Here is a 19,567-nt window from a genome sequence, read left to right as displayed (position 1 = left end):
TCAGGAATCTGCCCTCCTTCCTTCTGGTCTCATTCTCAGCAGGTTCTGGGTCCTGCTTAGCCATGCAAATGGGAATGAAGCTCCTTTTAAATCTAAAGCTAGGGTTTCTCTCACCCATGCTGTGTCCTACTCAGCCTCCATTGCTTTTGCTCATCTCACCAGAGTTCCAGAAGGTCCCTTTCCACCCAGGGCTCCGGCCATCTCTGAACTAAGGCCCAGAATACATGTTCTCATTGTTCAAGCCCTCGCTCACTGGCTATGTCTGCTCACTCACTCCCTGGAGCCTTGGGTGAAACCAGAATGAGAGCAATGATGGTGTCCCTGCAGGAGCAGTGCCTCTCACCAGAGACTGGGAGCTGTGCAGGTGGCCAGCAGGCTCTCATCTGCTCCTGGGATACTCACTTTGGCCAAGACAGCACTGAGAGGTTACGGGTCTCAGCTGTCGGGTCAGCAGGTACCCTATATAAAGGCTAAATTCTTGTAGGTCTCCAAGTATTTCAGACTCTGCCCTGACCATTGAGCCTGGGAGCACTGGCACAGGACTGTTCCTAGTGAGCAAATGCAGACCTGCAGGATCTAAGAGATGAGTAGTCATGTTCAGGTTAGTAGGGTGGCAGGGATGGGTAAGAGTGGCAGGGATGTCTCAGGCTCAGGAGGCTGCCTTGAGAGAGCCTTCTGAAGGGTTGGGTGAATAGCTCATGCTGTCAGAGCTCCAGTTGTTGAGTGAGGTCTAGGTCCTGTATGAGCCACACTAGAGAACCGAGTCTTTATGCTGCAAAGAGTGGGGGCCCTTTATCATCAAGGAAGGTAAAGACTTGGAGAGGGTCCAGGAGGGCCAGCCTGGAAGGGGGCAGCCATTCACCACAGCAGCCATGCCTGGTGAATTACTGTGGCACCTACTAGAATCCAAGCTTCTTGTTGATGGCCCTTCTCTCAGTCTGCAGTACGTATCTACATGCTGTCTGTCTGTCTGTCTGTTTGTGTCATCTGTCTGTACTCTTGTTCTCTTCACGTCATTCTGCCCCTTTTATTCCCACCCATCCAAATAGCTACCTAGTTCTACCCTTAAATTACTGCCGCTTTTATGCAAATTGTGACCGAAAGGTTTTAACCAGTGAGACTCTCACACTTTTGTGTACTGTCTAATCCTTTCTGGGAGTAGGTTGGTGACCAGGTCTTGTAGATTCTCCAAGCTTCATTCTGATCATGAGTTAGATCCCCAGGGAGCTGGCCAGGTTTCCTCAGGCTTGTCCTTTGTCCTGAGACGGTGTCTTAGTTTGTATACATCTGCTTGTCTCTCCTCTGTGCGTATGTGCTTCATGAAGGCAGGGGTCTGTGCTTTATTCAGTGGGGATTGTCTAGTACTTGCGCAGAGCCAGACACATAGTAAGTGGTCAGCAAATACAAGTCACAAGGCGAACCAAGGAGGTGTTCCTACCCATTCTTTTCCAATAGAGCATATGCAAGAGCTATGCCTTTTTCTAGGGCAAATGGCCCTACCTGCACCCCTGCCTTGTGTCCTAGGCCCAGTCCCACTCTCTGGCCTGGTTCGATGTCTCCAGACGCACACTGTTTTTTTTTTTTTTTTTTTTTTGGTTCTTTTTTTCGGAGCTGGGGACCGAACCCAGGGCCTTGCGCTTCCTAGGCAAGTGCTCTACCACTGAGCTAAATCCCCAACCCCCAGACGCACACTGTTAACACGGTCTTCTAACCCTCCAGTCTGATCCACCTGGTTCTGTTGTTCAGAATACTGGACTGGCCATATGAATTCAGGGTTCAGAATAGGACTTTCTGGGGGTTGTCTTGAGGATCTCAGCTGCTCAGTAGGCCAAACAGACAATGTCCCTGACATCTTTATCATACCTAAGGCCTTATGATCTGGAAATGAGTGTGATTTGGGGGTGAATTTCCAGCTCTGTCAGGCTATGAACACCTTCCAGTCTAACTTGTGGACAAGTTTCTAGGGTTTCCAATGGTAACTTCTCAGGGGCATGCAAAGTACAAGTCATCAGACTGACAGCCAGCCTCAGAAACTGCCTACTGAAGAGAACTTGGGCCTTAGGTCTTGAGCTTCGTTCTCTAAAATGGACAGAAGATTGATTGTCAACACAGGCTTTCATTATCTGCTGTAGTTTGACTTGTGAAATAAGACTCCTGGGAAAGCCAGGTCTGGGGAGGAGGTGATTTGTTTGCATCTGTAGTTGTGGAGATGAACCTCTGGTGCACTGGTTACATGCTGGCAGAAGGCTGTAGGTTTTCAGTCTAGACATTGCGGCTTGCCAGTTTGTAGGAATCTGATACTGTAATTCCACATGTGCTGGACATTGATGACCTTCCTTCCCAGCTCTCAAATACTGTCTTCATGCTTCTTTTGTTTCTCCTATTGCTGGATATCTTTACTCTTTGGCAGTTGCATGCACGTATGCCATGCACTTGAGTATATCATGAGTTCCTCCTCCCACATCTTTCTTCCCAACACATCCCCTCCCACATCGGTGTTCTTTCCTATGTAACCTACTGAAGCCAGTTTGTACTGTCTGCTGGGATTGACCTATCTTGTGGATTAGTCCGCAGGTGACCAGAGAACATTTCATAGGACCTCCATCCTCCAGGATGTTCCCTGAGCATTGGAGGAAGTTCATGGTACATAGGTCTTTTTGTTTTGTTTTGTTTCTTCTGTATTTGGTTTCTTGTTGGGCCCTCATACGTCCATACAAATGCATTGCTTATAAAAATATTGTTTCTATTTATTTTGTTGACTGGGGTTTTTCTTTTTCTTGGTTTGTTTTGTTTTTGATAGGGTCTTATGTCCAGGCTGACATTAAACTTGTTATGTAGCTGAGGGTAGCCTTGAACTTCTGATCTTCCTATATCCATCTCCCTAGTGCTGGAATTGCAGGTGTGCAACATGGCTGTGTTTTATGTTTTATCCTGAGACTGAGCCGAAAGCTTTGTGCATAGTAGGCAGACACCCTGCCAACTGAGCTCTAGACCCAGCCATTACTTACATTTTTCTATAGCAGACTGGGATCCAGTTGCCTGGTTTTGATCATGGCTCCACCTGTGTAGTGTGGGGTCCCTGGGCTTTTCCCTCAGCTACCCAGAGGTCAGAGCTTGCAATAGTAAACATGCTTGTCTTTTGAATGATAAGATTCAAATGCATGTAGAATTCAGTGGGAAAACATCACTGTAGCTGTTGTTATCTTCGTAAGAGAGTGATCTTCATTTACTGTAGTTACAGCACAAAGTTTGGTTTGGTCTTCTAAGACTTATAGGGAGAGGGCTTAACTTGCACATGAAGTTTTGGCAACTCCCGTGTTTGTCTAAGAGTAGGGAATCGTGATGCTCCTGGGAGGTGCCAGAGGCACTGCTGTGGGCATCCTTTTTATTAGATACTCACAAGTCGTCATCAATAGTAAACATGGTTTTATCTCAGTGTCCAGTGGGCACAAAATGAACTTACCATGAACCCCCAACTATGTAAGTAGAAGAAAGTTCCAAGTAGTAGTCAGCTCTGGGCAGCAGAGTAGCCGACAGTCTCCTCTTTTCCCATTGTCAGAGTTTTCAGTCTCTACCGCGAGTCTTACGCGGTGGAATAGGAAGTTACTGAGCATGGTATCTCTAAAATACGTTAGTGCCCTTTCCTCTCAGAGCTCAGGAATGAGAGATCCAGCCAGTTTCCCCGATACTCACAGGTAAACATATTTTGGGGGTCTCTTCCTAAAACATTGCCCAAAGCAGAGTGTCAGGCCCTGCAGAAACAAAAAGATGGGTGAGGTACAGGTGTTGCCTCACAGAGCTTTAGCACTTGGAAGTCGGTGGGCATGTCTGTATCCACACTCACCTGTGGAATGTGGAGCTGCTGAGCAATACCGCATACCCCATGCCAGGTAGCCTCTGGAGCTCAGCTGTGTGGCTCAGTGGCAGGGTGTGTGAAGGTGTGTGTAACATCCTGGGTATGATTAAGGGCGAGAGGGTGGGGGGCGGGGAGGAAGGAGAAGCAACTATTTGGGTGTGACTAAAAGACATGTGAGGCAGTGCCCAGCTGTCGTGATGATGTCACCTCAGCTCTCCACATCTAGCTAGGATGTAGGGCAGTGTCTGGGGGAATCCTAGCAGCATTTTTGTATAAATTGGAGCTATTTTAAAATATTTGTGGAAATGAGAAACTTGAAAACGACCAATATGATATTGACAGAATGTTGGAGGGCTACACTGTACATAACATAATTTCTCATGAAGCTGCAGTCTTAGAGAGCATAGGATTGACACCGGGTAGGCAAATTGATAGGAGGTTAGAGCACCTGCAGACACTCACACATGTGGTCACCCGACTAATGAGAGTGGTGGCCCTGCAGTGAGCAGAGAAATGAAGACCTCGTAAGTGGCAGTGGCCAGCCAGGTTACACAGTAGCGTGGGCTGGTACTGTCAAGAAAACAGGACCCTTTATAACTTTACATAAGCAAGGATCTCTTTAGATCCTTATGACAAGAGCTGTCTGGAGGTCGGCAGTATGGCTCAGTGGGTTAGGAGCTTGCTGCCTAGCCTTATGACCTGTGTTTGAACCTTGGGACTCACATGGTGGAAAGAGAGAATCAACTCCCTAAAGTGTCCTCTGAGTTCTACACGTGTTATGGCACATGTTCACCCATGCACGTGCATACAAACACACAAATAAAGAAATAAGTAAACAAAATAATGTTTCAGTGTGCTCTCTGAAGGAAAGATTAGTAAATCTGACTCTAAAAAAATGAAGAGGGCTGGTGAGGTAGCCCAGTGGGAACAAGCACTTGCTGTGCAAGCCTGATGACCTGAATTCCATCCCTAAACCCAGTGTGGAAGGAGAGAACTGACCTTGCAAGGTATCCTCTGACCTCCTTATGTGCACTATGATATATGTATGCTTGTCCCCCAACCCCCATAACACGCGTGCTCACACGCACACACACACGCACACACACTTTATTAAAAACAATTTTAAAGGCTATTATAAAGATAAGGAAAAGACAGGCCAGTATGGGGATCAAGTGTATCCTGTACGAATGAGCATTTCCCACATAAGCATGGTCATGCCAAGGACCCTGGTGCCGCAAACCAGTGGAAAAGGAAGTTGTTCCCTGAGTCAAGCTTAGGAAAACAGCAAGGCTCAGATGCTGACAGCGTGTGCAGAAAGAAGCACTTACTATAGCCCTCTGCTCCCTGATAATTGTAGCCTGAGACTGCTGCCCTACAGAGATCCTCTACCAAGATTAGCTAACCTGCTTCCTCATTCAGCTCTATGATGCCTGGTTGCTGCTGGGGCTCCAGCATGCCCTGGCAACCTAATCCTGGCTTTGCTGTACATACATCTGTTGTTTTGTCATTCCTGGTTGCTCTAGTAAAGTCAGTCTCAAATCTGTGGTCACAGTACCACAGTTGGGGAAAACAAGCTATTAATAAGTAAAAGTCACCAAGAATAAATTGAACAAAGTCTTGTAATTGGCCCTGCCCTAAAGGGGAAATGCAAATTTTCCTTCACCAAGTGAGAGAAGACAACGTCTAACCTTGGTTTTCCTGAGGTAAAACCCCCATAGGACACCGTGAAAGCCCATAGAACTACACCACCAAAAAAGGCCTAGGACTAGTACTGGAGAGACTGAGCTCACATGGACTGAGTGCCTCCCAGCCACGGGGCTGGCAAGGACTGGGTGTACCTAAGCCCCATGTGCTGCCTTGGCCTGTGCAGTGCTAACACTGGGCACATCCTGTGGTTGGGTGAGTCTGAGAGTCACCAAGCCTTCACTTGGTGCCAGGCTCATGGGAGCTCTGAGGATCTTCTAACTAACCTGTTCTTCATATCTGAAAAAGCCTTCTAATAGGATGTTTTTCTTTTTCTTTTTGCTTTCTTTTAAGATTATACTTTAATTACAACATTTCTCCCTTCTCTTTCCTCCCGCCAAGTCCTTCCATATCCTCCTTCCCTTCAAATCCATGGCCTCTTTTCACTAATTGTTATGGATATATGTAGATGCATGTGTATTACTAAATATAATGTGTTCAGTGTGTGTAATGTTACTTGTATGTATGTTGTATGCTGTTTGACAGTAGATAATTGCCAAAGTGTGTTCTTCTCTGGAGGAAGACCACCTCTCCTGTTGCCTCATGGGCTTTTCTCCGTCCGGTACATTGGTGCCATCCTCGTTCAGAACGTGTTTGGGCAGTCATGTTGGTGAGACTCTGGGTGTAGCTTCTGATGTTGCTAAGAGACAGAGTTTCACAGCAATCACCCTGGTCCTCTTGGCCCTTATGTTCTTCCCACCCCATCTTTTGCAATGTTCACTGAGCCTTGGGTGTAGGAGTGTTTTGTTGATGGTCTGTTAGCACTGGGCTTTACGACTCTGCAGGTTTTGATTGGTTGTGAATTTCTGTAGTGGTCTCCTCTGTTGTAAAGAGACATTTCCTTGATGAGGGCACACTTATCTGTAGGTACAAGGAAAAATGTTTATAGGTTGTTGATAGGGATAATGCTGGTTTAATAAATTGGTGGGGGCTGGGGATGTAGCTCAGTGGTAGAGCGCTTACCTAGGAAGCGCAAGGCCCTGGGTTCGGTCCCCAGCTCCGAAAAAAAGAACCAAAAAAAAAAATAATAAATAAATTGGTGGCTGTAAATTCTCCATGACTTCACTAGCACTGACTAGTTAGCTGGGTTTCCAGAACCAAGCATGGCCTCCCTCTTGTTGAGCAGCCTTTGAGTCTAATTGGAGAACTGTTGGCTACCCCCAAGGTGTGTACTGTGACTGACTGTGCCCTCAGGGTTACCATGGCGTGCTGGTTGTTGATGCGGACTGTCGGCTGCCTTCCTCCTCCTTTGCCTTCTGATACCATGAAAGCTAGTTCTCCGGGAGAGGGTGCCCAGGTCAGTTCCAGCTGGGGGCTTGCACCCGTTTCTGAAGTGCATGGTGTCTTCAGCACAGGAACTTACCTCCTGCTCTGGGGGGTAACCTGGGGAAACAGCAATAGGCTGTGTTTTGGGTGTCTCTTAAACAGTCCTGGCCAACAACTCAAAAGAGGGCTTCACATGTCTGGAATTGGATTTTTTACTAGGTGGTCATTGGCTCACTGGGGGTGCACATTAGCCCAGATGAGAAAAGTTCTCTAATAGGACTTTTAAAAGCAATTGCATAATGAAGGAAGCCATCCTAACAACACTTTAGTGGCCCCTCCCCCTTGCTCCTCCTCCTCCTCCTTAGATAGGACAGGGTCTCATTATATAACCCTGGCTGGTCTGGAACTTACCACGTAGACCATGTCCTAGAACTGACAGAACTCTACCTGCCTCTGCTTCCCAAGTGCTGGGACTAAAGGTATGCACCACCACTGCTGTGACGGGGCTCTTATCATCGCTCTGTGCTGTTTCTTTAACCCTTACTTGTATAGTATACTCCAGTGCGTATTAGTAGGGGCTGCCCTCTGCTTCATTCCGCGTTTATATAGCTCTTGCTATGTACCAGTTATTGTGGAGTGGATTGGAGTGGATTAAGATGATTTTCCTGACCTGGAGGTTCCAGTCTAGTCAGAGAGACAGACAGACCATGGAGAACACAGAGCTCTGTGAAGTCCTTGCTACTTCCCAAAAGGGGACAACCAGGTCCTTATGGGAATTGGAGGATTGGAGTGAAAAAGCCTTCTCCGAAGAAAGGGTGGAGAGAGGCGGAGCCCTGAATGTGAGCAGCCGCTGCTGACTGATAAGGCAGCAAGGGCAGTTGTTTAGACAGCCCCCTCAGTTGAAGTCAGACCCTGTCCACTGTAGTTGGAGGCCCTCAGAGTAGATGAGCTCACTCATGTTGCTGCTTCCCAGAGAGCCAAGATGTGATGGGTGAGGTCAGTGCATGTATGCTGTCCTCCTGCACACGTGTGTCATATCTCCAGAGTGGGAAGACTGCCTCTCCCTTACCTGCACTGTCAGCATTACCTTGTCCCTGGGACAGTGTCCATTATCCTAGGGACTGTGTGGAAAGGCCATTGATGGGCACACTGGGAGAGGTGCAGCTGTCAGATTTTAAGGGAGAGGGCTGTAGCTAGAGCTCTGTTGTAAAGCGCAGTGTGGCATGTAAGGGGCCCTGGGTTTGATCCTCAATAATGCACACATATGTACTTGCACACCATTTTAACCCACTCACCCAATAATGCACACATATGTACATGCACACCATTTTAACCCATTCACCCAGTAGCCTAATTCAGTGGGGTTGCATGGGAGCTGCATAGGGAGCAACTTAAACAGGTAAAGCAGGTGCAGGAGGCTGTGAAGCACGGTTTAGGAAAGTGTTCCTTGGGTTTCTTGTAGGGTAGGCACTAGAATCACAGTGGACACATAGCTTTGTAATGAGGTCCCTACAATTTGTTCCAGGGTGGTTCAGATGATAAGTTACTTAATTGTAGAGGAAAGTAGGCCTTGTGTCCTCACGTGCAGCATTGTGGGAAGACCTTTACCTCGTTGCAGGTTACCAGTTGCATTTTAGGCTGGACATGACTGCCAAGGTGAGCAGATCACAAGTTCTAGGTTTCCCTGGCTACAGAGCTGGTTCAAAGCCAGTTGGGTCAAATTACTGACACCCTGTCTCGAAGTAAAATATAATAATGAAAAATGGAAGGTGAATATTGGATGGAGCTTAGAGGAAGGATTGAAGGCCCCGAAGAGGATAGGCACTCCACTGGAAGACCAGTAGAGTCAACTAACCTGGATTCCTGGGGAGGGGGCGGGGCTCTCAAACACTGAGCCACCAACCAAAGAACATTTGGGGACTGGACCTAGACCCCTGCACACATGTAGCAGATGTGCAGCTTGGTCTTCATGTAGGCCCAGAACAACTGGAGCAGGAGCTGTCACTAAGCTGTTGCCTGTCTGTAGAATCTGTTCTCTTCTCGTGGCTGTCTTGTCTGGCCTTTGTGGGAGAAGAAGCACCTAGCCCCTCAGAGACTTGATGTGCCAGGGTTTGGGGATACCCAGAGGGGACAGGGGATGGGGGGAGGGACAGATGAGGATGTAAATTAAATAAAAATAAATAAATAAAAGAGTCAAGCTACCCTTTGTTGATTAAACATCATTATAATAGAGGCTTGTTACAGGGAAAGTAAAAATATCTTCCTGTAAAATGATGATAGACTAATCTATAATGTTATTTTATTCTTTGTAATCCATGACTTACCAAATATTAAAATATTGTCTTGTAACATTGAAAAAAATAAAGAAAGAAAAAGAAATAAAAAAAAAGTGGGAGGTGAGGTTGTAGCTTGGTGGCCGAGCCTTATCTATCATGTCAGACAGCACAGCAAGAACAGCATAGAACACTAAACAATTTGGGCCTGTCTCTAAAATATAGACATAGCTGGGAGCACCTAAGTCTAATTATTCCCCCTCCAAGGCTCTGCCTCTTTGTTCCCTGCTCTTCTGGACTGTAGGGAATAGTCCCTCCACTCTTGCTCTCCCAGCCTCTGACAGGTATCTTGAGCCACCTCTTTTTTTTTTTTTTTTTTTGAGCCACCTCTTTTTGACCCAGCTTTTCCTTCCTAATTAAGTCTGTGGCCCAGACAGGTAAAGTCTCCTGGACTTTAGCCTCCTCAGCCATTTCACTCTAGATTCTGCAGATGAGACATTTCCTTTGGGAAGGAGTCACTCATCACGTCCCACCTTGAGTCCTGGTTTCCATGGTGTGCTGCTCTAGTGAGAACTGTAGACATTCTGAAAGCTGTGTTTAGTGTCCTAGGCTCTGACTTAGGAAGATGTGACCCTGAGCTCTGACCCCATCACCAGCTTTGCTATGAGTCTACCTGGCACCGACTACTGTTTCTTGACATCCATCACTGCAGCTAAGACAGGCCACGCTTGTCTTCCTTTAGCCTCACTGAGTTAGAGTCCCCATGTGTATTTCAGCAGCCTCTGATTTTGCCAGCTCTGTAATTTGTTTGCATCCTGAAGTTTTGGGGTGCTGGTTTCAGGGGCTTGGCAGTGCTCTTGCCTCAGTTTGGGCGGATGTGTCCCTGGCATTCAGTGCTTCAGAGAGCTCCTTCTGCCATTGGGCTGGGGGCTGGGAGTGACCTCTCTCTCCATTTGAATGGGAAACTGTGCTAACATAAACTTAACCACTGCTGTGCTGTATTGCCAGTGACCCTTGGGCCTCACTTTCACGTCAGTTTGTGTAAGCTCTTGTTTCTCCCCTTTTTTCTAGGTACCTGTACCATGTTTTAACCAAAAACACCACTGTCACAGAACAGAACCGGAACCTGCTTGTGGAGACCATCCGTTCCATCACTGAGATCCTGATTTGGGGCGATCAAAATGACAGCTCTGTGTTTGAGTATGGCTTACAGCGCTTTTGTGTCCTGGTCCTTGCACTTCCTTTTGGTGCCGTTCCAAGTGTACACCATGAGTCATTCCTGATGACGTCAGGAACTGATACTAATTCCATCTTGCCTGAATATCTCTATCAAGCGTCCTTGAGAGAATGTAGAGATGCAAGCCAAAAAGGGAAGAGCTGTGGAAATGAGTTTCTCTAGAAAAGCTGAAGATGTTGTCCATAACATTCCAACTTGTGCCCCATCATCTACTCCAGGGCGAGAAGAGTGTCCCAAATAGTTAGGTCCTAAATGAACAGGCCTTGCTCTGAGGGAGTTGCTGAAGGCCAGCATTTAGTGTGTTTAGTTTATTTATTGCTTTGCATATGTGTATATGTGGTGCCTATGCATGTTGGAACATATGTGGGCATATATTTAGGTGGATATGTATGCATGTGTGCACACATGTGCATGTTCATGGGGATCAAAGGTTGATGTCAGGTATCTTCTTCCACAACTCTCCACTTTTTTTTTTTACTAGAGTTAAGGTCTCTTGTTGGACCCAGGGCTTGTTCATTCAATCTGACCAGCGGTTCTCAACCCTTGTTATGGCCCTTTCACAGGGATTGCCTAAGACCATGGGGAAACACAGCTGTTTACATATGGTTCATAACAGTAGCGAAATTACAGTTATGAAGTATCAACAGAATAATTATGTGATCAGGAGTCATCACAACATGAGGAACTGTATTAAAGGATCATAGTGTTAGGAAGGTTGAGAACCAGTGACCTAGACTAACTGGCCATCTTGTGCTCAGGATCCCTGTCTCTGCTTCCTGAGAGCTTGCACTATAGGCAGACTGCATATGCACCCCACTTTTATATGGATTCTGGGCATCTGAACTCATGCTTCTGAGGCTAGCACTTTATCCACTGAGTCATCTCCCTAGCCCCTAGTGTGTCTGCTGAGGTTTGAGAGGACAGTCTATCAGATGTGCCCCTGGGCACACATGGGAGCACCATTGGTGTCCCCGTGTGTAACTGGTGGACTGAGGGAGCCTCTCACACCCAAGTGTGAGTCCCCAGAACCTATATAAAAGCTATGTATGGCAACACAACTTTTTAATCCCAGTGCTTGGATGGTGAGATGGGAGGCAAAAAATCCCTGAAAGGTGGGAGACGGGTCAGGCGGCTTGTGTATGCAGCAACAATGACACCTATCTCAAAAAGGGTAGAAGGTGAGAACGAATGTCCAAAGCCTTCCTCCGACTTCCACACTCCTGACACACACACACACACACACACACACACACACACACACACACAGATGCGAACATCTACCTTGAGAGCTTCACACTAAGTCAGCCCAGCAGCAAGATTCGGGCACAGATGTTTGACAGCTTCCTTCATTGGCCACCAGTGGTTTTGGGTGTGTTCATGATGCAGGAGAGCCACTGCTTTTTATAACCTGAAGCGGAAGCAGACAAAATAGGTCAGGTGCTTGAAATGCTCTAGGGTCAGTTGGAGCAGTGTGTAGGCAGGCAAGCTCCTAGAGTCAGAGCAAGGAAAGAACTGACAGTGTTTTAAAGTCATATTTTATCATTAACTTATTCACTTTGTGGATTCAAACAAAACTATGTAGCAGTGTCAGGCCACTGGTCCCTATGGAGCTAACAGTTGAGGAGAGAGGACCACCCAGCAGACTTACATGACTAAGTTTTCCGTTTTCCGTCTGTCTTTCTGTCCAACCTGGCTTCCCTCCCTCCTTCCCCCACCTTCCTTCCCTCCCTTCCTTCCTCTCTCTCTTTCTTTCTCAGAGACAGAGTTTCCTATATCCCAGGCTAGCTTTGAATTCACAGTGTAGCTAAGAGGATGACCTTGAACTTCTTGTTTCCCATCTCCTCTGCCCAAGTACTGGGATTACAGATGCGTGTTCCACACTGGCCTTGTGTTTTGCCAGGCAAGCACTCTACCGAGCCACATCCCAGCCTTGGGTTATTTCACACTGATCCTGTACAAATACACTAAACAAATAAGTAGAAACATCCTCTTCTTTTTTTTTTTTTTTTTTTGGTTCTTTTTTTCGGAGCTGGGGACCGAACCCAGGGCCTTGCGCTTCCTAGGCAAGCGCTCTACCACTGAGCTAAATCCCCAACCGCATCCTCTTCTTTCTTAAAGGAAGGTCTCACACACACACACACACACACACACACACACACACACACACACACACACACCCTCTGGCCAGTGCTCCTAGCTATGTGTCTTTCTAGCACAAGAAAGCAGGTCTGGGACTGTAGGGTGCCTCTACCACACTGGTGTCTTCACCTTTCTCCAGGTTCTTTGCCCAGAGATCGGGAAGCTCCACACTTGACAACAGAAGTGAAAAGCTCTGCTAACACTCAGCGTCCTCTGGCCCTGCAAGGAAGCCCAGTTCTTGTGTTTTCCTAACCTTGAATAGGGGAGCACAAGGGAAATAGGTTTCGTGGGGAGGCTAAGGATTCAGGTTGTATGTGTGCTGGGGAGTGACGCTTGTGTACAGACTGCTGTGTGGTCACTTAGCAGGAAAAGAACATGCCCATTCTGTCAGACCATTCTGTCAGACCATTCTGTCAGACCATTCTGTCAGACCATTCTGTCAGACCATTCTGTCAGACCATTCTGTCAGACCATTCTGTCAGCCCATTCTGTCAGCCCATTCTGTCTGTCAGACCATTCTGTCAGACCATTCTGTCAGACCATTCTGTCAGCCCACTCTGTCAGCCCATTCTGTCAGACCATTCTGTCAGACCATTCTGTCAGACCATTCTGTCAGACCATTCTGTCAGACCATTCTGTCAGACCATTCTGTCTGTCAGACCATTCTGTCAGACCATTCTGTCTGTCAGACCATTCTGTCAGACCATTCTGTCAGACCATTCTGTCAGACCATTCTGTCTGTCAGACCATTCTGTCAGACCATTCTGTCAGACCATTCTGTCAGACCATTCTGTCAGACCATTCTGTCAGACCATTCTGTCAGACCATTCTGTCAGACCATTCTGTCTGTCAGACCATTCTGTCAGACCATTCTGTCAGACCATTCTGTCAGACCATTCTGTCTGTCAGACCATTCTGTCAGACCATTCTGTCAGACCATTCTGTCAGACCATTCTGTCAGACCATTCTGTCAGACCATTCTGTCAGACCATTCTGTCAGACCATTCTGTCTGTCAGACCATTCTGTCAGACCATTCTGTCAGACCATTCTGTCAGACCATTCTGTCTGTCAGACCATTCTGTCAGACCATTCTGTCAGACCATTCTGTCAGACCATTCTGTCAGACCATTCTGTCAGACCATTCTGTCTGTCAGACCATTCTGTCTGTCAGACCATTCTGTCAGACCATTCTGTCAGACCATTCTGTCAGTCAGACCATTCTGTCAGTCAGACCATTCTGTCAGACCATTCTGTCTGTCAGAGTCTAGTTCACCGTTTCATGGAAGTAGCACTGACCTGCTCTGCTGAAACAGGAGGAGAAAGACCCAGAAGGCGTGTGTTGTCCTCATGGGCACGGAGACTGCCCAGGCAGGTGTCAGAGTTTAGTCTTGCCACAGGTGGTCTTCATAGGTCTTCATAGGTGAGCCCACTCCTAGGAGCTGTGAGTGTGTCACCCACTAACCCTTTTCTGTTCTTTTCCCAGCTTCTTCTTGGAGAAGAACATGTTTGTTTTCTTCTTGAACATTCTGCGGCAGAAATCAGGCCGTTATGTGTGTGTCCAGCTGCTACAGACCCTGAACATTCTCTTTGAGAACATCAGCCACGAGACATCACTCTGTAAGGACACTGTTTGCCATTTGCCTGTGTACTGCCCAGGGTCAGGTGGCTTCCCACCCATTTTATTCTGCTCAGGCTTTACCCCAGTAGGCTTAGCGCCTCAGACAATAGAAGTGTTTGCCCACTATTCTGGAAGATGGATATCCAGTTTGAAGCTGAGGGCAGGGCTGGTTTCTGGTGGAGATTTCTTCTTAGTTTGTAGACAGCTGCTTTCTGAGTCTGTTTTCTGTTACTGTAACACATTCTCTGAGACTAAGTAATTAAAAATATTTTTGGGGGGTTGGGGATTTAGCTCAGTGGTAGAGCGCTTGCCTAGCAAGCGCAAGGTCCCCAGCTCCGAAAAAAAGAAAAGAAAAAAATATTTTTTTATTTCTTATGTGTGTAGGTGTTTTGCCTGCACATAAGTCTATGCTATGTGAGTGGCTGATGCCTACTGAGGCCAGAAGAGGGTATTGGATACCCTGGAAATGGAGTTAAAGGTGGTTATGAGCCACAATGTGGGTTCTGGAAATCAAATCTAGGTCCTCTAGAAGAGCAGCTGGTGCTCTTAACCACCAACTCCAACTGTGAAAACCTAGGTCATTAAAGAAATGAGCATTAGTTTGGCTTAAGAATTTTGAAGGCCAAGAAGTTCAAAATTAGGTATCCACACATTGTGAGAGCCTTGTGAGCTTCAACTCACAGCCAAACAGTCTGTAAAAGACCATATATTTGCTCATTAAGCACATGATAACCCGGAGGAGGTTTGCAGTGCGGGTAATCTCCATTGCGAAGCTTCAATTCTCTTTAAAAGTTTTACTGCATTTACTTATTTGCATGCATAAACGCACCTCACATGAGTGTGTGCACGCATGCTCATACTGCGGAGTACATGTGGAAGTGAGTGGTAACCGTGGGAGTCAGTTCTCCTTCTGGCCTGTGGGTCTCAGGCTTGGTGGCAAGAACCTTTATTTTCTGAGCCATCTTGCCAGCCCATAGTAACTTGCTCTTAAGGTAACTAACTAGTGGAGAGCCAGGAGAGAAAAAAATTCAGTGAAGAAGACATTAGCCCACTCATGACAGTGTCACTCAATCACCTAAATACCACTACTTAAGCCATACCTCCTCACATGGCCTCGTTACAGGAACAGAGGCTATAACACACAAAACTGGGGCACATTAGACTGTAGCCACACTCTCATGGTGCCTAGCCCTGCCTATGAGAGAGTGAAGTCATAGAGCTCAACCTCTGGTCTCTCTGTCAGGGCTAGACCCTGACCCTGCAAGCTCATTTAACCTTAACTACTCCTGAAAGGCCTGTCATCACATGCAGTCACACTGGAAACAACATGTGCAGCTGTTGAGTGCGTTGAGGGTAGTGTGGGTAGAGGGTAGAGTCTATGAAGGACTGCAGGAGGGTTTCCTATGCATTGACTCAGCGGGGGAGGGAGCATTCCCTCTGCCTGGATCCATTTTAAGGATCTAACGGCTGAGTAGCACACAGGCCAGCACTTCTGAGAACAATGGAGGAGGCCAGAGAGGTCTTAGCCCCACCCCTCTCCTTCAGTTTTGTTGGCCAATGAGCAAGAGTTTGACTCAGTTCAACCCTCAGTAAGCCCTTTGTGTTCATCTGGGAGTCAAGGGCTACCGAGACTCTCATTATAACTCCAGGAAAGTTTGAGTCGTGGACCCAAAGTAGCCAACCCAGCAAGTCCAGACAGAGTACAAAGAAGGTTTCAGCACAGAAGAATAGCTCAGTGGTCTGGAGCAACTCTTAGTTGTCACAGTCCATCCAAGTAGAGGGAGGCTAAACACGCTGCAGTGCTCAGGACAGACCTTCAACAGCGCATTTCCTACACCCAGACCCCTATCCATGCTGGGACTGACCAGCCTGATGTCCTTCTGTGCTAGTTTACTTTCCCCAAATGCGGCACAGCCCAGGTCCTACTCTTGAGGACAAGAGAAAAATGGTGGAGTGCTCAGAGCAAAGGCAGGTACTGAGTTCTTGGGACAAGTCTCAAAGAGGGGTTGGTAGGTAAAAGGGATAGATGGCCCTTCTTTGGAGTCTGGAGAGTTGCTAGGTGGTGATCTTAGCAGTGGCCACTAGGTGGTGCTGCAGCCACAGAGCCCTCCTCCTCCTCCCCATGACGGCAGTCTGACAGATGGGGCTAATTCACATCTCCCTGCGTGGTTTCTCTTGTTATCAGCCTCTGTTTCGATGGATGTGGAGCAAGTGTGGTTTCTGAGCCCTGAGGGGAAGATCCAGCTCTGAGGTGCAGGTTCAGGACTCAACAGGAACTGAACACCCAGGGATGTTCTGAGGCCACTAGACCAATTCCAGAGGCTTAAGCTTTAGTATAGGGTCCCTGGAGTTTTATCTTGGTAACCCTTTTGAAATCCATCTAGGGCTAGGAATTAACAATACATCCTTTGAAAGTCTTAGTTTCATGGTGTAGTACCTTGAAGATCTGGTGTGAATCATTTGAAGTGGCCTCTACTGTAGCACAGTTGACATGTTCATCGACTTCCAGAACCTCCTTTCTGAGAATGTCAGACCTCTAGGTCGGGTCTGTTACCTGTCATCACCAGTCACCAATCTGAAATGGAGAACTTACCTTACAAGGCTAAGATCTTGTGACCTTCAGCCAGTCTCCCCCACTTCCTCCACACACAGCTCCTGATGACCGTTTCTGGCCTCTGTATTGGTGTTAACTCTTGTAGATTCTATTCAAAACTGACCCAACATGTGCCTGGCTCTAAAAGGAAGTGGGAGCAATGTGGGAGCCTGCCTGGGAAGCCTGACAGACACACACCCCGGTCTTGCTGGACAGTTTATTAGAAACAGCTTTTGAGACAGTTTTCTCTGTGGTCCAGTTTGGCCTCAAATCTCAATCCTCCTGCCTCAGCTTCCAAGTGCTGGGATTAAAGGCATGTGCCACAACACCCAGGTCTGCTTCAGCCTCTAAGTGCCACCGTCACAGTTATGCCATTGTGCCCCACTGCTTTTAGTTTTATTTTTCAGTTTTAGTGGAGGAGTCATTGTTAAATGGCCAAACATAGTCACAGAAGTGCAGTCAGGCACCTGAGGCCTCCCACCCTCAACTCAGCCATGCAGGCCACCCCACCCACTCAGCTCCTTCTTCACCCCACCCACCATCCGTCTTCTGTGGGTCCCACCTGTGACTCTCCCTGGTCTAGCTCACAGCAGCTTTGTTATTAAATGAACCTGACTGGGCCTCTAGGTGCTTTCCAGGCTTTCACTGTGATGCTATTACAGGGAGCCTTGCACAGAGGCCACTGTTGCCTGTTTGGTGACCTAAGTAACAGAGGCCCAAGAGACTAAGATTACTTACTGACTCCCAGGTTTATTATGACAATACCACAGAATGTCAGCCACAGTGAGGGGGTAGTAGAAAAATCCCAGCCACACACCGGGCCCCTTTACTGATCCCTAACCCCACAGAGCCTTGTGGAGAATTAGAAAAGTCCCTGTGGGGAGCAGATGTACCCTGTGGCTGTCCCAGGTGTAGAATGTAGCCAGAGACTTCCCTCACATACCTGAAGGTGCTAGCTTATGTGCCATTTGTGGCCCAGGGCTCACTGAGATGTCCTAATTTCCTTCTCCTATTCCCGTTGTCCATCCACGGCTGTCCCTAGCCAGATCAGAAGAGTTGCAGTTATCAGAAGCACCTAAGTTTTATGTTACGTGGTAAATCATAGGTGGATAAGTAAGTTGGGGACAGTTTTAAAAATGCATTAGATATCAACAGAGAGGGGGAGGTAGTGTGGCTATAACATTCAGATTCAGTGACAAGTGAGAGGCCGGACACTGACATCCTGCTTGACTCCTCTGTGTAAGGTTACACACAGGTGCACAAGTCTGTAGAGGGTTGGAGTGGTTCCGTGCCTTGAGAGAAGATGCTGACAGGGCAGGGGTGTGAACAAGCTTCCCGAGGAACTGCAAGGGCCTTAACCTAGTGGGGCTACTGAACACGCACCTGTATAACATCCCTCACACGACACCCGAGGCTCATGTGTGTGTGTGTAGGAACTTGAGGTTATGTACGGTTCCATTTCCACATACAGCAAGCTCACTGTAGCACTTGTGACCATGACTCACTTAACAATGTGTTCAAGATTTTTAGGGCCTGCTCCACCCTCAAGGCCTCTCTTAGAGCTGGCCCCAAGGGCTGCCTCAGGTATCAGAGGCACGAGAGCAGTCTGGCTGCATTATCTTTCTCCATGTTGATCACTGGGGTTGGTTTGGCTGATGTTGCTGGCGAGGTTAGTGGCATTGACACCTTCACTGCCTTGGGTGTATTCCTTCATAACGTGTATGCTCTGTTGACAGTAGCCTCCCCAACGGAGGCCAAGTTTGTAAGTAGTGCTGCTCTCCTTGGAACCAGGTAAGTGTTGGGGGATTAGGACCTGAGGTGGTTAGCCTGGTGCTGGACACATGGTGGGGATGCAGGGACTCTCAGGAGATTGTCAGTAGATAGAGGTTGGAGACACATGCAGCATTTTCTGGCATTCAGACATGACAGTGTCTTCTGATGGCCATGTGGGCTAGCAATTTACAGAAAACGTGCTTGAGTCTATCTCTTTTAGTTCGTAGAGAGGCCACAGGTGTGCTTGCTGATGGTCCTGCCTGGTGTATGGTTTTTGTGCCAGCTCAAGGTTAAGCTGCCTGTTGTGCTCAGCTAGTTGAGCTGTGCTCATTACCCAGAGGCCTTTCCTCCAGCATGACCTCACCTCTTTTCCTTTGTGTTCTCTCTCCTAGATTATTTGCTGTCTAATAACTATGTAAATTCGATCATTGTCCATAAATTTGACTTTTCCGACGAGGAGATCATGGCGTATTATATATCATTCCTGAAAACACTTTCATTAAAGCTCAACAACCACACTGTCCATTTCTTTTACAATGAGGTGAGTGGTAACAGACAGGTATGGGCTGTCAAGCTAACCCAAGCGTGGAGGCCTTTGCTCTACAAAGCACTTTCCTGAGCACAGACTTTGGCATACTTAAATATGAGTTCTGTTTTTAAATATGTGGTGTACGCATGTATGCATGTATAGCAAGTTTGTACATGTGTATTCTGGGCTTGTGGAGGCCAAGCAAGGGCTCTAAAATCCCCACTTTGCCACTCTTGTTTGTTCCTTTGGATCTCTTCCTGGGCCAGGAGCTTGCTTGTTTGTGTCTTTCAGGTAAGCTGGCAGTCACAGCCTCAGTGACCCTCCTGTCGCTGCTGTCTCCACAGTGATTAGAGGCATGTGAGGCTGTGTCAAGCTTGTTAGGTGGGTGCTGGGGCTGGGACTCTGGTTTTCAACTGCTGAACCCCACAAGCTTTTCTCTTTTTCTTTCTTTCTTTTTTTTTTTTCTTTTTGATTTTAGAGACAGGGTTTTGCTGTATAACCCCTGTGGCCTAGGCACTCACTCTGTAGACCAGGCTGGC

At 47.4% G+C, this 19,567-nt stretch overlaps 1 protein-coding gene and 1 long non-coding RNA gene across 14 annotated transcripts in view; one reads left to right on the top strand and one right to left on the bottom strand.

Moving 5' to 3' along the window:
- The window catches only part of Clec16a (C-type lectin domain containing 16A), a 196,522-nt gene that overhangs the window by 4,161 nt on the left and 172,794 nt on the right, over positions 1-19,567 (top strand). For all 13 annotated transcript variants that reach the window (XM_063268510.1, XM_063268511.1, XM_008767506.4 and 10 more), the window contains exons 2-4: positions 10,210-10,338; positions 13,999-14,132; positions 18,892-19,040. In XM_063268510.1, the coding sequence (XP_063124580.1) occupies positions 10,210-10,338; positions 13,999-14,132; positions 18,892-19,040 (412 nt within the window). The remainder of the gene's footprint in view (positions 1-10,209; positions 10,339-13,998; positions 14,133-18,891; positions 19,041-19,567) is intronic.
- On the bottom strand, positions 4,852-17,246 carry LOC134480747 (uncharacterized). Its single transcript, XR_010055510.1, has 2 exons — positions 13,812-17,246; positions 4,852-11,783 (listed from the first exon to the last, which is right to left on the bottom strand). It is a non-coding gene; the product is annotated as an uncharacterized LOC134480747 (long non-coding RNA).

This window comes from Rattus norvegicus, chromosome 10, assembly GCF_036323735.1.
Source record: "Rattus norvegicus strain BN/NHsdMcwi chromosome 10, GRCr8, whole genome shotgun sequence".
NCBI classification, from domain to species: Eukaryota; Metazoa; Chordata; class Mammalia; order Rodentia; family Muridae; genus Rattus; species Rattus norvegicus.
This window is presented reverse-complemented; position numbering and strand designations above follow the sequence as displayed.